General features: G+C 45.0%; 1 protein-coding gene across 1 annotated transcript; it reads right to left on the minus strand.

Annotated features, from left to right (window-relative positions):
* Positions 1–3,272: 3,272 nt before the first annotated feature.
* On the minus strand, positions 3,273–8,325 carry s1pr3b (sphingosine-1-phosphate receptor 3b). The gene is made up of 2 exons (XM_072661815.1): positions 8,126–8,325; positions 3,273–6,137 (listed from the first exon to the last, which is right to left on the minus strand). Exon 2 carries the CDS (start codon positions 5,945–5,947, stop codon positions 4,862–4,864), a length of 1,086 nt encoding a protein of 361 aa, XP_072517916.1. The 5' UTR covers positions 5,948–6,137; positions 8,126–8,325; the 3' UTR covers positions 3,273–4,861.
* Between the last annotated feature and the right edge of the window lie 5,770 nt (positions 8,326–14,095).

A 14,095-nucleotide genomic window follows, 5' to 3' on the forward strand; every position in this document is an offset into this window, starting at 1 on the left:
CAAGTGTAAGAGCTCTGAATGTGAACAGATTGACAGTAAGTACAGCCTTAAGAACAATAAAGGTACTACAAAAGGTTCTTTGAGCGATGTCATGGAGGAACCATTTTTGGTTCCATGGTATTGTTCCAAGAACCTTGTGTAGCACCCTATTTTTCAGAGCGTAGGGCGAGTGGGGTATTACCGAACTTCTTACATCTCCAGCATTTGTCTAAAGCTCTTATCTGGAGCTCTTCCTCCTCTGAAACTCTTATTGGTGCTACCAATGAAAGGTTGAACCTGAGCAGTCTGTGAACAGTTCAGTCCTGGGGATTGAACCAGTGACCTTCTGGTGCCGAAACAGCTTATTAATTGAACTGTTTCAATTGTCTATAGACAGGCCCGTTGTTGGCAGAGGTCACGGGACACTGCTGCCTCATAAAAATGATGATCTGCTTCTCATATTCTGTATGATCTTATATATAAAGGCTAGGCTCCATTTCTCGGCCTAGAAGGTGTGCCGAAGTGAAGGACCCTTTGTATCCAGCCTAGAAAGGCGGCCTACGTCCAGAGCAATTTGGAGGACGCAACTAGTATATCCTTCCTGGCCCTCGCTTTGAATGGCAGAAAACAAAGACTTGTAAAATTGTAGTTTTAATAATTACATTCATTTCTATGAGAGAAAAAAAATCCTTGAAGGTTCCTTGGAGCACCTTATGAGGCTCCTCCCCCCCCCAAAAAATGAGTAACTCCTTACAAAACCTCTTGGACGTTCCTCCAAGAACTCAAACTGTGGAAGGTGCTTTAAGGAACCCTCAAGGAAAGGTACTTAGAAGAACCCACTGTTACGGATTAAGGCCTAAAGTTTATATCAATGAGAGAACTTTAGGAAGATCTTCATACTTTGACATCTAAATTCACTAAACTAAAGATCCTGTAGGAACCCTTAAGTTCTGGTTCTTTAAGGATTTCATACTGAGTAATCCCAAAGGTTCCTATGAGCCCCTCTAAGACCTCTGAAGAGTGTTGGAGTTCCTATAAGAGCTGAGAGGTTCTTCTTTGAACTAAGGTTTCTTATGGCACCTTAAGAGGTTCCTTCACCATTTGGAGGTTCTTCAATTTAAAAACTGGAGGAACCTCTTAAGGTAACGTACGGAGCTTTTCTTAGAGGTTCCTTGTGGCACCTTGAGAGGTTCCTTCACCGTTTGGAGGTTCTTCAATTTGAAACAGTGGAGGAACCTTAAGGAGCTTTTCTTGAAGGTTCCTTATGGCACCTAAAAAGGTTCCTCCACCAATTGGAGGTTCTTTAATTTAAAATGGTGGAGGAACCTCTTAGAGTACCTTAAGGAGCTTTTATTAGAGGTTCCTTATGGCACCTTAAGAGGTTCCTTCACCGTTTGGAGGTTGTTCAATTTTTTCCACCATTGGTTCTTCAACGATGGAGGAACCTCTTAAGGTGCCATACGGAACCTTTAAGAAAAGCTCTTTACGGTACCTTAAGAGGTTCCTCCACCGTTTGGAGAAACCTCTTAAGGCACCTTAAGGAGCTTTTCTTAAAGATTCCTAATGGCACCTTAAGAGGTTCCTCCACCGTTTGGAGAAACCTCTTAAGGCACCTTAAGGAGCTTTTCTTAAAGGTTTCCTCCATGTGTTCAGTAGTATCTTGTCCTTTAACAGAGGTACCTGTAGACCCTTTGGGATTCCTCAGTATGAAATCCTCAAAGAACCAGACCTTTGAATGAAGGTTCTACAGGATCTTTGAAGTTCCTCAAGACGGGTTTTGCTAACAAAATTAACTGAATTTAAAATCCAATCCCTGCACTGTGTGATTATGTCCAGCAGAGGGAGCCAGATCTTTACTGGACACGGCTGCATTTGTTTAACTGTACTCAGCGGCCTACGTTTTACCAGAACCCTTTATACCAGATGTACCGGCCAGTCCACACTGTGCATTTACTGTAGAGCCTGACCTCAGATAAGCACTTTACCAGCCAGAACATGAACCATGTACTTGAATAAGACTGGAGAACGTCTTTCTTTTTTTTTCTTTTTTTTATAAAGTCATAATCATGCAGGCATACCTCACATCATAGCAGAGTTCCTAAATCCATCACTACAGACAACACTGACATGTAGATCATGCTTACATGGCTATAATAACAGAAACACTGAACGCTGAGGGAACACATACAGTACATTAGTGCGCTTCAAGTGGCCATAAACAACCTACTGGGAACTGTGGAGTGGTCTGAAAAAAGCCCACGACTGTGTGAGCAACGCAAACCCACCGTGTCTCTCTCGCTCTCAGTGTAACTGACTTTTCAGAAGCTTAAATATAGTCAGGAGCTCTGTTTGGATTTTCGCTTCATGCTCAGCTGCAAACAGCCAGTGCTGCCATGGCTCCAGTTTTGTGAAGTATGTCCAGTCGGTTTAAGCTACCGTGTCATTTACTAAACCGGAGACCAAACGGAGAGAAGGAGCCGGGAAATGGAGGCCCCCGCTCCCGCATCCCCTCCACCCTTTCGAGGTCTTTGCCAGCTCTCTGTGGTGATGGAACTGCTCATGGGCAGGAACGTTAGAATTCATCCAGGAGCAGTTTTTCCAGAGCAGGACGGTGTTGAGGAGGAACTCTTGCCTGGAGGTTCCAGGAAACCCTGCTCCCAGAGTACTCCAAGAGGTTCCTCGGCCCGACTCAATTTGTTGAGAAGACCAGACTGGAGGCAGAAGACTAAGTCCTAGATAGTGTTTTCAAAAATATCAATTTACCGATATTGATACATCTCGTTCAGACTGTCCATTAAAAGTATTCACCCCCTTGGATGTTTTCCCCTTTAAAAACTTTAATAAATGGAAACAGGGTCAATAGAAATGGATGAAAGCCTTTGCAAAAGTTTATATCAGTAAGAGAACTTAAATTCACTAAACTAAAGATCCTGATTCTTTAAGGATTTCATACTGCAGAATCCCAAAGGTTCCTATGGGCCCCTCTAAGAGCACTGAATGTTGGAGTTCCTAAAAGAGCTGCTTATTTATTATTACCTCTGTTTAAGGACAAGATCCTTGAGGAACGTTTGGAGGTTCTTCAATTTGAAACTGTGGAGGAACCTTTTAAGGTACCGTAAGGAGCTTTTCTTGAAGGTTTCTTATGGCACCTTAGAAGGTTCCTTCACCGTTTGGAGGTTCTTCAATTTGAAACAGTGGAGGAACCTCTTAAGGTACCTTAAGAAGCTTTTCTTAGAGGTTCCTAATGGCACCTTAAGAGGTTCCTTCATCGTTTTAAGGTTTTTCCATTTGTTTCTCCACTGTTGATTCTTGAACGGTGGAGAAACCTCTTAAAGTACCATAAAGAGCTTTTCTTAAAAGTTTCCTCCAAATGTTCCGTAGTATCTTGTCTTTTAACAGAGGAAATAAAAAACGAGTAGTTAATAGAACAACCTCTAACGTTCCTCAACGCTCTTGGAGGTGCCCGTAGAACCTTTGGGATTCCTCAGTATGAAATCCTCAAAGAACCAGACCTTTGAATTAAGGTTCTATAGGATCTTTGAAGTTCCTCAAGGTGTTTTTGATGTGGGTGAAATACTGACCCCCTTATTAACAATATTGACTGGCCCACTTCAACAGGCGGAGGTCCAGCAGGCAGCTGGTGCTACTAGTCTCACAGGTAGTGTAACGGAGTGACTGTCTCAAGTGACTGTAGTATGAATACGCCTGTCTGGAAGCTCCTGGAAGTCACTGCTTAATCAGCACTCCTGCCTACAAATGAAGACGCCATGAAGACCGAAGAACACTCCCACAACTCAGAGAGAAGCGTATTGAAGAGTATGGAGGTCAGAGGATGAACCTCCTGGATAGATCCCCTGGAGTTCAGTTAGGAGCTGGAGACTACTGAGGAAGGCCACCTTGTAAAAAAGCCACATTACATTGACCATGATTCCATTTCTAAAAAAAAATACCCCAGGGGGTGAATACTTTTATAGGCACAGAGACAATGGAGAGCTTCTTACATGAATCACTGCTGTGTAAACACATACGTTGGTGGATCAACAGCTGAGTTTTTTGCTGACCCGAACCTTAATTCAGGCCTTTCAGAGCTGTGGAAAGTGTGGTTTTTAATACTGCAATTTGGCAAATAATTGAATTCTCAATACTGTATTTAAATAAGAAATTAGCTTATAATTTTTTTTAGCTTACCCTTTTTCACTTAACACACGTCTCCGCCTCTTTTGCAACATCACTGAGCAGCCGACACGATTGGAGGAAAGCACAGGGTCCCCATCACCACCAACCAACCAACTAACAGATGCCTGTGCCGGCCAACATTGCTTAAAGGTGACGATGGGAGAGAGCGCCATCTACCCACCGGGAGAGAGCAAGGCCAATTGTGCTCTCTCAGACTCCGGCTGCCGATGGCAAAGTGGCATGGCTCGGGATTCGAACTCGCGAGCCATGGCCCTTGGCCTGTTAGTCGAAGACTAGGCCTTTGGTACTCAGTCAGTGAGGAGTGTTTTGACGCCTCCTTCTAAGCATTATTGGTACTACACTTGGTAGCGGCAACCTTTAGTCCATTTTAAAGCCTGGTTGCTTCTGCACCATCTATTGTTGCATTTTGTGTGGACAATCAAGCTCTACATGAGATTGGCAATTACGGGAGACCCCCCCTCCCCTCCTTTCTTACTCCAGTATTATTGAGTATTTTGGTTTATACCACTGAAATGAGGGTAACAGGATCTAGATACATCCAGGATCTACTTTTGTTGCTTCATCGTCTGAAGATGAGACCCAGCTCCATGACAAAATACAATAGACAGTCTACTACAGTGTGCAAAGTTCTCACTTAAATGGCAGTATTGGAGTATTTCCAGGACTCTCAGTTCACCTGGAGTCCTCAGCACTCCCCTCCATGGCTGCAGTCCGGCTTCCGCTGTGAAGTATGACTGACGATGATTTGGGGGCTCTGCTCCTGCTCTTCGGCTGGTTTCTGGCTCTGGCTGGAGCTCAACTTACTCCTGCTGCCATCCCCGTTCGGCCTGGGGCCTCCGGGGCCCTGTTTGACCAAACATCCGCACACCAGCCCGAAAAACGCCCGCCGCATCTCCCTGCTGGCCAGGGTGTAGATCACAGGGTTCATACCAGAGTTCAGCACGGCCAGCGCGATGAACCAGTCAGCCTTGAGAAGGATGCTGCTGCAGTGCCTGGGCCCGCAGGCCACATCAATGAGGAGGAGGATGAAGATGGGCGTCCAGCAGGCGATGAAGACCCCAACTACAATGCTGACGGTGCGCAGCAGGGCCATGGATCGCTCCGAGTTACTGTGCTTCGTCACCTTGCGGCCGCTGGACTTCACCAGGATGTAAATGCGGGCGTACAGCACCGAGATGGCCAGCAGCAAAGCCATGAAGATGCTGATACAGAAGGCCACGTACTTCTTCGTATAGAGGGGTAAAATAGTGGAGCAGTCCGGCAGGTTGTCCAGGCAGTTCCAGCCCAGAATAGGCAGCGCTCCCAGAGCTACTGCTATCAGCCAGCATGTTCCTATGAGCAGGAACACCCTGTAGTTCTTACTGGCGTCATAAGGCCTCATCTTGATCATGGTGAGATGCCTCTCGATGGCTATAGCCAGCAGACTGAAGATGGAAGCCCCCAGCGCCACGAACATGCTCCCCTCCCGGATGAACCACTCACCTGGGGACAGGTGTAGAGTCCTCTCCCCTGACATCAGCAGGTTCACTGTGTAGGCGACTCCGGCCAGCAGGTCGCACAGTGCTAGATTGCCGATGAAGAAGTACATGCGGTTGTGGAATTTGTGGTTTTTCCATATTGCTATAAGAACTATCAAATTCTCCAGGACGATGAAGCTGCATATAACCAGAAAGGCCACCTTCTCAGGGTCTAAGGTGCCTCTGGCGGTCTCGTTGCGATTGCTCAGCTTTCCTGTGTAGTTGTAGTGTTTGTAAATGTGTAGGTTTATCATTGCTGCAGTGTGGCTCCAGCAGGGGGCAGCGCAGTGCAGGAGATGGTTTAACAGGAAGAAGCCAAGCTCCAGGTGAGCAACCTTGGCTTTGTTTGTGTTTTGGAGATTCACGGTGTTTCTACTTCATCCCATCATTGTCAGCGAGGAGCACACCGTCCAGGCTGAGAGGTTGGTAGGAGAACATCTTTCCCTGATGAAGAGAAAAAGCTTATTTTACCTCACATTTACAGCCACTGAGCGCAGACCCACCTTTACATAGGATGATAATGTCCCAGAGCAGGGGTCTTCAGATCTGGACCTTGAATGCTATCACTCAAAATACTATTATTTTTAAGTGTAGAAGCTAGACGTTAGTCTAGGACTCAGGCCTTCAAATCTGGACCTTGAATCCAAGCTCCAATCCTGGACTGTTACCAGCAAAAACTTCCAGCAAAAATATAAAATCCAGGACTGCAAACTGAAGGTCCAGATTTGAGGACCTGGGTCCTGGACCAATCCAAATCACAGCTAGCTTCTACACTTAAATATAAGGATGCTACGTATGGTACTCTGAGGTTTGTAACAAAGATGTATGATGTATGCATGTGAAGAACCTTGAAGAACCAAGTGAAATGTCTGTTACAAGCCAAGGGATCTACATGGAAGGCAGTAATTAGTTGGATCAGGGTTGGATCCAAAGGCTGAGGGAAGGTAGCTCTCCAAGATCTTGGTTGGAGACTGCTGATCCAAATAATACACTACTGTATACATCCAATGGAGAGGCAACTGGGATTCGGTCCAAGTCTTTCGACATCCATTTGGACTCTTACAGCTTTCTTAAAGAACCATGCTTGTAATAAAGATGTGTGTGTTTATGTGAAGAACCATTTCCTCACTCATCTCTATTATAATCATGGTTCTTTGTGGAACCAAAAGTGGTTCTTCAATGGCATCGCTCAAAGATCCATTTCTAGGATCGTTTATTTTTAAGAGTATAATGCTGGATCTCAAAATGATCTGTACTATGTGGGACAAAACAGCCAATCAAGGACTTGGATTAGGTTGGTTGGATCCAAAGTATGTGAGAAGATCATATAGCTCTTCAGGGTCAGGGTTGGAGACCATTTAGGATTCAGTCCAAGTCTTACATCACTACAGACATCCATTTGAACTGCGTCCTAAAAGACGTCCCAAGACGTCCTTTACATCCTTTATATCCTTTATAATGATCTTTACACTAACATTTCTACAACAAGCATGGTTCTTCTAAACTTCTTAAACCTAAAGTGGTTCTTCAGCGGCATTGCTTAAGCTCTGGAACCTTAGGTGTAAGGTTCAGCCATAAACCCTAATGCAGAATCTATTGTAAATTATTTGGTAACCATTTAGTTTAGTATATCTAGTGGTGTCCCACATGGCTCTATCCTGGGGCCAATTAAACTCATGCTAATTCTGTCAGTAATGCTCTTTTTTTCTGAGAATGATGAAATGTGGGCTTCCATACAGGCTCTAATGGGTTAAGGAACCACTTGTAGCACCATTTATTGTTAAGAGTGTACAGCTGGATCTCAAATGGAGACACGGCACAAAACATCCTGGGCATAAAAACATCTATAGACCTTCTAAAGGAGTGGTCTTCAATCCTGGAGAGCAGTCTATGTCAGTCACTGCCTTTCAATTCTGGTTGGTGCAGTGTTGGTTATTGTAATTATTGTATTGCATTACTGTGCTGTATTGTGCAATTGCTACTGGCTGCTAAATGTATATATCTATCTATCTTTCAATCCTGGAGAGCAACCCCATCTAACACACTCCATTCAGCGAATAGATGGATCAGGGTTGGGTTCAAAGTGAGAAGACGGCTCTTCGGGAGCAGGGTTGGGGACCACTGGACTAAATAGTACACTGTGTGTCCAGTGGAGAGCCGTTTGGGATTCAGCCCATGTTTTAGAGCATCCATAACTGTACCTAACAGTGTAATATCCATATAAATTCTGTATAATCTCTACATTAGTGTATCTAATAATGTAAACTCATCCAATAAGCAGCTTTATCAAGTCTAGAAAAGTATTCAAATATGAAGTATGCATGAAATCCACTGTATTTGAGAAGCTTTTCCATTAATAACTGTCTGTCTGTGGCATTCTCAGTAAAATATGCAGTGTAAAGGGTTAAAGCCATGCTCTTCCCACCACTTACCATCTAAATCCCCAAATTCTTCAGTCTTCTAGCTGATCTCATAGAACCTGGAGGCTCTTAAGTTCATCCTGCAACTTTTCTTCACTTCAGCAAAGGCAGACAGGTCCCCAGTACACGTGTAAAAGCCACTGCATGCGCCCTGATGTCCACATTTCCAGGGAAAGACGGGCTGAACTGGACTGTCCCACTTCCACAGCAACCTTCTAGCAATACCGTCTCTGGCCCTGTTTCCTTCCCCACCCGTATTCCGTACAACCCCCGCCCCCCTGCGCTATGATTGGCTGCTGCACTTGTTCCTCCTCCTGCACTGCTAGTGGATAGTATACACCATGTGTCCAAATGTTTGTGGACACCCCTCCTAACCACTGCAGTTGTTGCTGCAGACATAGATGGACAAAAGTATTGGGACGCCGGCTCGCTCACTCACTCACTCACACACACTTTGGCTTGTAAAGTCGAGGGTATTTAAAAGAGCTGATCCTGCTTATCTGTCCAGGGAAGAAAGAAGGCTTTCTAGATTTTGGAGGAGGAGCATTGCTGTGAGGATTGATCAATTCAGCACCTCCACCATTCCCAGCTCATCCAAAAAGTACTGGGTGGAGCTTCACCACCCTCCATCATTCCAGAGAACACTTCTTCCACTGCTCCACAGCTCAATGCTGCCTCTACTAGGCCACGCCAGCATGGTGCCAACAGGTTCATTATGTTTATTATCTTCTCCAGAGAGTCCTATTCTATTGGCAGTACTTCTTCTCTACAGGGACTAGACACGCATCTGTGTCAGCAATGGGTGCAGCTTAAAGTAGCTGAATGCATTTCTTAGAAGGGGTGTCCACAAACATTTGGACATATAGTGTACTTATGGCTCCATGAACATAGGTTAGAGGGGTATAATAAAGCCCCCAGCATTGAGCTGTGGAGGAGCTGTGTTCTCTGGAATGATGGATGGTGGTGGAGCTCCATCCAGTATTTTTGGGAGTGGCAGGTGTGGGAGGTAATCAGTGGTGACTAGGTTTCCTCAGAAGTGGACATCATCAGGACGTTGATGAGCAATTCTGATACACTTCTGTAGTAAAGAGGCTTTTATGCTAACTCTCGTTACGGGAAGTGTGAGGAGCCAGAGCAGCGGAAATTCATGTTACAGCTTGAAGCTCTAAAAAAGGAAGCGTACCTTCTAGAAACACTACATCATCATGACATTTATGACAAGTATTAAATCAAGAGCTGTGTTGTGCGTCAGACCCAAATGCAGACACATTTACTTAAGCCTCAGCATCTGGATCTACTATCAGCGCCCACCTTTACCTCTCAGTAGACACGCTTTCAAGGTTTCTGCAGGGGCCCTGTAGGGCTCACATAGGTGGCTGGACGTGGGCTAGGTGGGTTCCAGATGGGCACAAGCTCTGAGTGGGTTTTCCCAAATGGACCCCATTGTTACAGCCCATCTAGACCTTCTAGGCCTATGTTTAACCCTTCCTGGTCCCATCACTGACCCTGGTGACCCCCGTATGTGTTCTTCCAGACCTCCACAAGTTCTTAGAAGTCAGTTGGGTTTTAGTTGGAGACTAAAATGTTCATATGTTCTGGTCATGTTCAGATGTGAAGACTTTATAGCTGTATGTCTCTTATCGGTCAGTATTCCTCTGACCCCAACCTTCTCAACCTTCAGTGCAATGCTCCCGACACTAGGGGGCACTCTTCCGATTCATGTAACCCCAGCCACCACCTCCTTTTGAACCAATGCAGCATCGCCGGGCTGCCGACACACACACCGGAAAAAGCCCATAGCTCCGCCGCATCAGCATGGGCCACCCAATATCGCTTAAGAGTGATGAGGGGAGAGAGCGCCACCTACCCTAATCCAACACTTTCAGTAATGTTGAGGTCTGGACTCTGGGGTGGTCAGTGCATTGCTGCTTCCAGGGAAGTGCTTTGGCTGAGCGATCACTCTTCCGAAAATCAGCTTTTAGTGTTTATTAAAACAGCATGTGATTTCTGTTTCTGATTAAACATGCTGAGACGGTTTCTTGCCTTTGTTTGCCATGAATGAGTGTGTGTGTGTGTGTGGTACCACACTTTGAGGTGGTACACTGGTGAGTGGAATGTGTGTATGGTGCTCTAGCATGTCAGTACACGCTGCTAACAGTGCTGTGTTAATGGAAAATCAGTATTCCAGTTCTTTGTTAGGAGGGTGTCCATATTATTCAAGAAAGAGGACACTGGGGACACAGACGTCCACCCGTGGTTGGGGTGTTGTGGTTAGTGGGGTTTCAAGTAGGCCTAAGTTGTAGAGTAGTGTGTGTGTGTGTGTGTGTGTGTGGGTGTGAGTGAGGTTGTGATGAAGTTAATTACCTCACAAACCATGCAGCTATGATCATAAACATTAAAACATACGCATTTCCATTCAGCCACACCCTAGCAACCACCTAAAAGGCTATAGCAATCAGCTTGTAACACTGCTTAGCAACACCCTAGCAACTACTTAAAATGTCAAAGCAACCACCTACTAATGCTCTAGCATCCATCTAACAGAATTAGAATTTCACATTGTGTGGACGTTAACATAATGATGTTTAGCAGACGTTGGGTTTTGGTTGCCATACCTCACAATAAATCTTTGTATTTTACATCAATATGACATCAGATGGTCAATGAAATGAAAATCGGTATGATGTCAAAACCCAACTTTTTACAGATGTTGGAAATGGAAGTTCCATATCCATCAAAAAACATTCGCTTAACATCGAGCTCCAACTTTAGACAGACGTTGAGTTTTAGTTACCTCACAACATGACTTAAAACCACGTCTAATAACGTTAGAATTTCACATCGTGTAAATGTTAAGATTATGAAGTTTAGCAGACGATGGGTTTTGCTGACCAACCGTCACAATTAAATGTTGGTATTTTACATCAATATGACATCAGAAAGACATTGGTCAGACGTTGAATGTTTATTGAAAATTTAATTGGGTTGATGTCAAAACCCTAACGTTGCTTAGATGTTAAATTTTTATTGAAAATTTAATTGGGTTGATGTCAAAACTCTAACATTGTGTAGATGTTGAATTTTTATTGAAAATTTAATTGGGTTGATGTCAAAACCCTAATGTTGCGTAGATGTTAAATTTTTATTGAGAATTTAATTGGGTTGATGTCAAAACCCTAACATTGAGCAGATGTTGAATTTTGGTTGAAAATCAAAGTCAGGTATCCATTAAAAAAGCAACATTAAGCTCCAACATTAGATAGACCATTGTGATTTGGTCACTATAAATGTTGGAATTTTATGTCAATATGGCGTCAGCATAGGATGTTTGGAAGATGTTGGGTTGGGTTTTGTGTACTTTCTCTTTTTTATCAAATGTTTGGCGAATTTTTCCCTTCGTAAAGATTTCGTAAAGATTTGGTTGAACCCACCCGTCCGTTGCGCCCCCTAGTACTAGCGATGCTACTGAGGACTTAACACATGTCTCCTCTGATACCTGCAATGAGGAAAAGCGTCATGTCCCCAGCTCCACCGCTGCAGTCAACAGACGCCTGTACCAGCCAACATCACATAAGAGTGATGAAGCGGGGAGAGAGCGCCATCTACCCACCTGGAGAGAGCTCAGCCAATTGTGCTCTCTCAGGCTCCGGCTGCTGATGGTAAAGCAGCCTGGCATGGGTTTTCAAAGTTGCGACCCCAGGCCATAGTGGCAGTGCGTTAGACCTCTGAACCACTCAGAACCCTTAAAACCCTTAAAACCAGCAAAGTATCAGCATCAGCCGGCGTCACTATTTTACATCAAATTGACGTTGCGGTCGCCTGTCATCACAACCCACACTCCAGCTTGGGTCTCGCTAATTTAAATGTCCTTGGAATCGACCAAATGTTCCCTGAAGAGTCGCACAGTTCCTTCAGCCGTGGTCTGAAGAGACTCCTTAGACCTAGGTTTCCGTCTCCACTCAAAGGTACATATTTAACTCCAGTGGTTCCAGCCTCTCATGCAAACCATGCAAACCATGCCAAGTCTTGCATTGCCTGTGGAAGTGTAATGATTTATTCATTGAATCAATGCTTCGATCAGGATTCCTTCCAGTGCAAATGCATTGATCCTCTAACTGTCATATCCTGATGATTTGTGAAGATTCAAGCCAGGCTAATGTAGCAGGTGGACACTCCATGTCCTGGCAGTTATGTGCTTTCTGGGAAAGGAACATGCGGTGAGACTTAGTCTTAGCCTTACTCACATTGATCATTATTTTCCTTCATATAAGCTTAAAGGCAGTCCTACAGCATTTCAATTTAATAGCTGATATTTAAGGGATGCAATTAATGATCGATTGGCATGAACAGGCTCAAAGTCCGCCACGAAAACCTTCTCCACATCATTACACCACCTCCACTGGCCTGGGCTGTTCACACAAGGCTGTGAAATGATGTAGGCCCCACCTGTAACCCTCACAGAACAGAAATCATCATCAGACCCATCAGACCAGGCTACGCTTCTCTTCTCCAGTCTTCAGCTGTGTGTCCAGTGCTGGTGAGCCTGTTCTGAGCCACTGCAGCCTCAGCTTTCTGTTCTTGGCTGACAGAAGTGGCCTTCTGAACCTGACGTGGTCTTCTGCTGTTGTAGCTCGGTATCCTCCTCAAGGTTGGAGGTGGTGGTAATGCATTTCTGCTCTCCACAGTTGTACTGAGTGTTTATCTGAGTTCCTGTAGCCTTTCTGTCGGCTCCAACCAGTCTGACCATTCACTGTGGACCTCTCTTATCAAAATCTCAAGAAGTTCTAGGAATACTCAAACCAGCCCTTCTGATGCCAACAATTACGCCATGCTCAGAATCAGTGAGATCTCATGTTCTGATGGATCCTGATGGTTGATTTGAACATTACCTGAAGCTGCTGGACCATAGGCTGGATCACTTCATGCAATGCACGGCTGCCTCAGGATTGGTAGCTAACAGGTTTTTGAGTTTGTCAGTTCTGGCTCCTATAACGCTCAACTCTGCCCGTTTCCAGGCCTTTCTGGCTCATTTTGACGTTATTTGAGCTCTACCTCATTCAGTCACTGACCATCTTCCTTGGGTTTCTCCCTCCGCAGTGGTTAATACAGTGGTTTCACATGTGCTGGATGTATTAGTCCATCAAATCCTGGAACTGGGGGTGGGGGGTCTCTTCATGTTTGACCACAACTTCATCTGGCGAAAGCCCTGCCCTGTAATTCAGCTGAAATAATAATCATAAAAAGAGACAACTCTGCTCCTCTGGTTGGGCTCTGCTGCTAGACTAAACTCCACATGAACCCCATGCTGTTTATATCCATGCAAACCGTGCTCCATTTGCAATAATGACATACTGAGCCAGTTTCAGAACGAGCTCTCTCTCCCTCTCTCCCTCTCTCTCTCTCTCTCTCTCTCTCTGTGTGTCTCATGGAAAATCAGTCCTCCAGGGACTGTGAGATTGCCACAGGCCTCAGCGCTCCCCTCGCTCTCTAATTCAAACTTTCCGACATCACATGGCTGCTTTTTCCGCTCCGTACTTATTTCTTCGTTCTGGCTTTAATCAGCGTGGCTGTGAATCTCGTCATGCTTTACTGTCTCAGGCCAGACTGTGGAGCTCTGACTGAGCAAGCACTCTGGAGGTCTTCCAGCTGATTACAGCTCATTAGAAGCCTGGGTCAGGACCTGGTGGGCTTTTAAGCTGCTGTGGCTTCAGCCTTTTAATTGCTCTGGTCCTGGAATCGAACCAGGGGTCGCCACAGTGGCCACAAGCTCTTTCAGACAGGCGTTAATAATGTAGTGCACAGGGATGGAGAAATGGACACTTGTCGTAAATAAATGACCCCCATCTGTAACCTTGGTATTCCTTCTCCCTTCCTTTCTTTTCAACCCTGTCCTGTATGGTCATGTGACAGAATGAGGACATTCCATGAAATCCTTTGTCTTTCTGAAGATAATTAAACATCTGGACGTTTGATGGTCATCTA

This window comes from Salminus brasiliensis, chromosome 18 (genome assembly GCF_030463535.1).
Source record: "Salminus brasiliensis chromosome 18, fSalBra1.hap2, whole genome shotgun sequence".
NCBI lineage: Eukaryota > Metazoa > Chordata > Actinopteri > Characiformes > Bryconidae > Salminus > Salminus brasiliensis.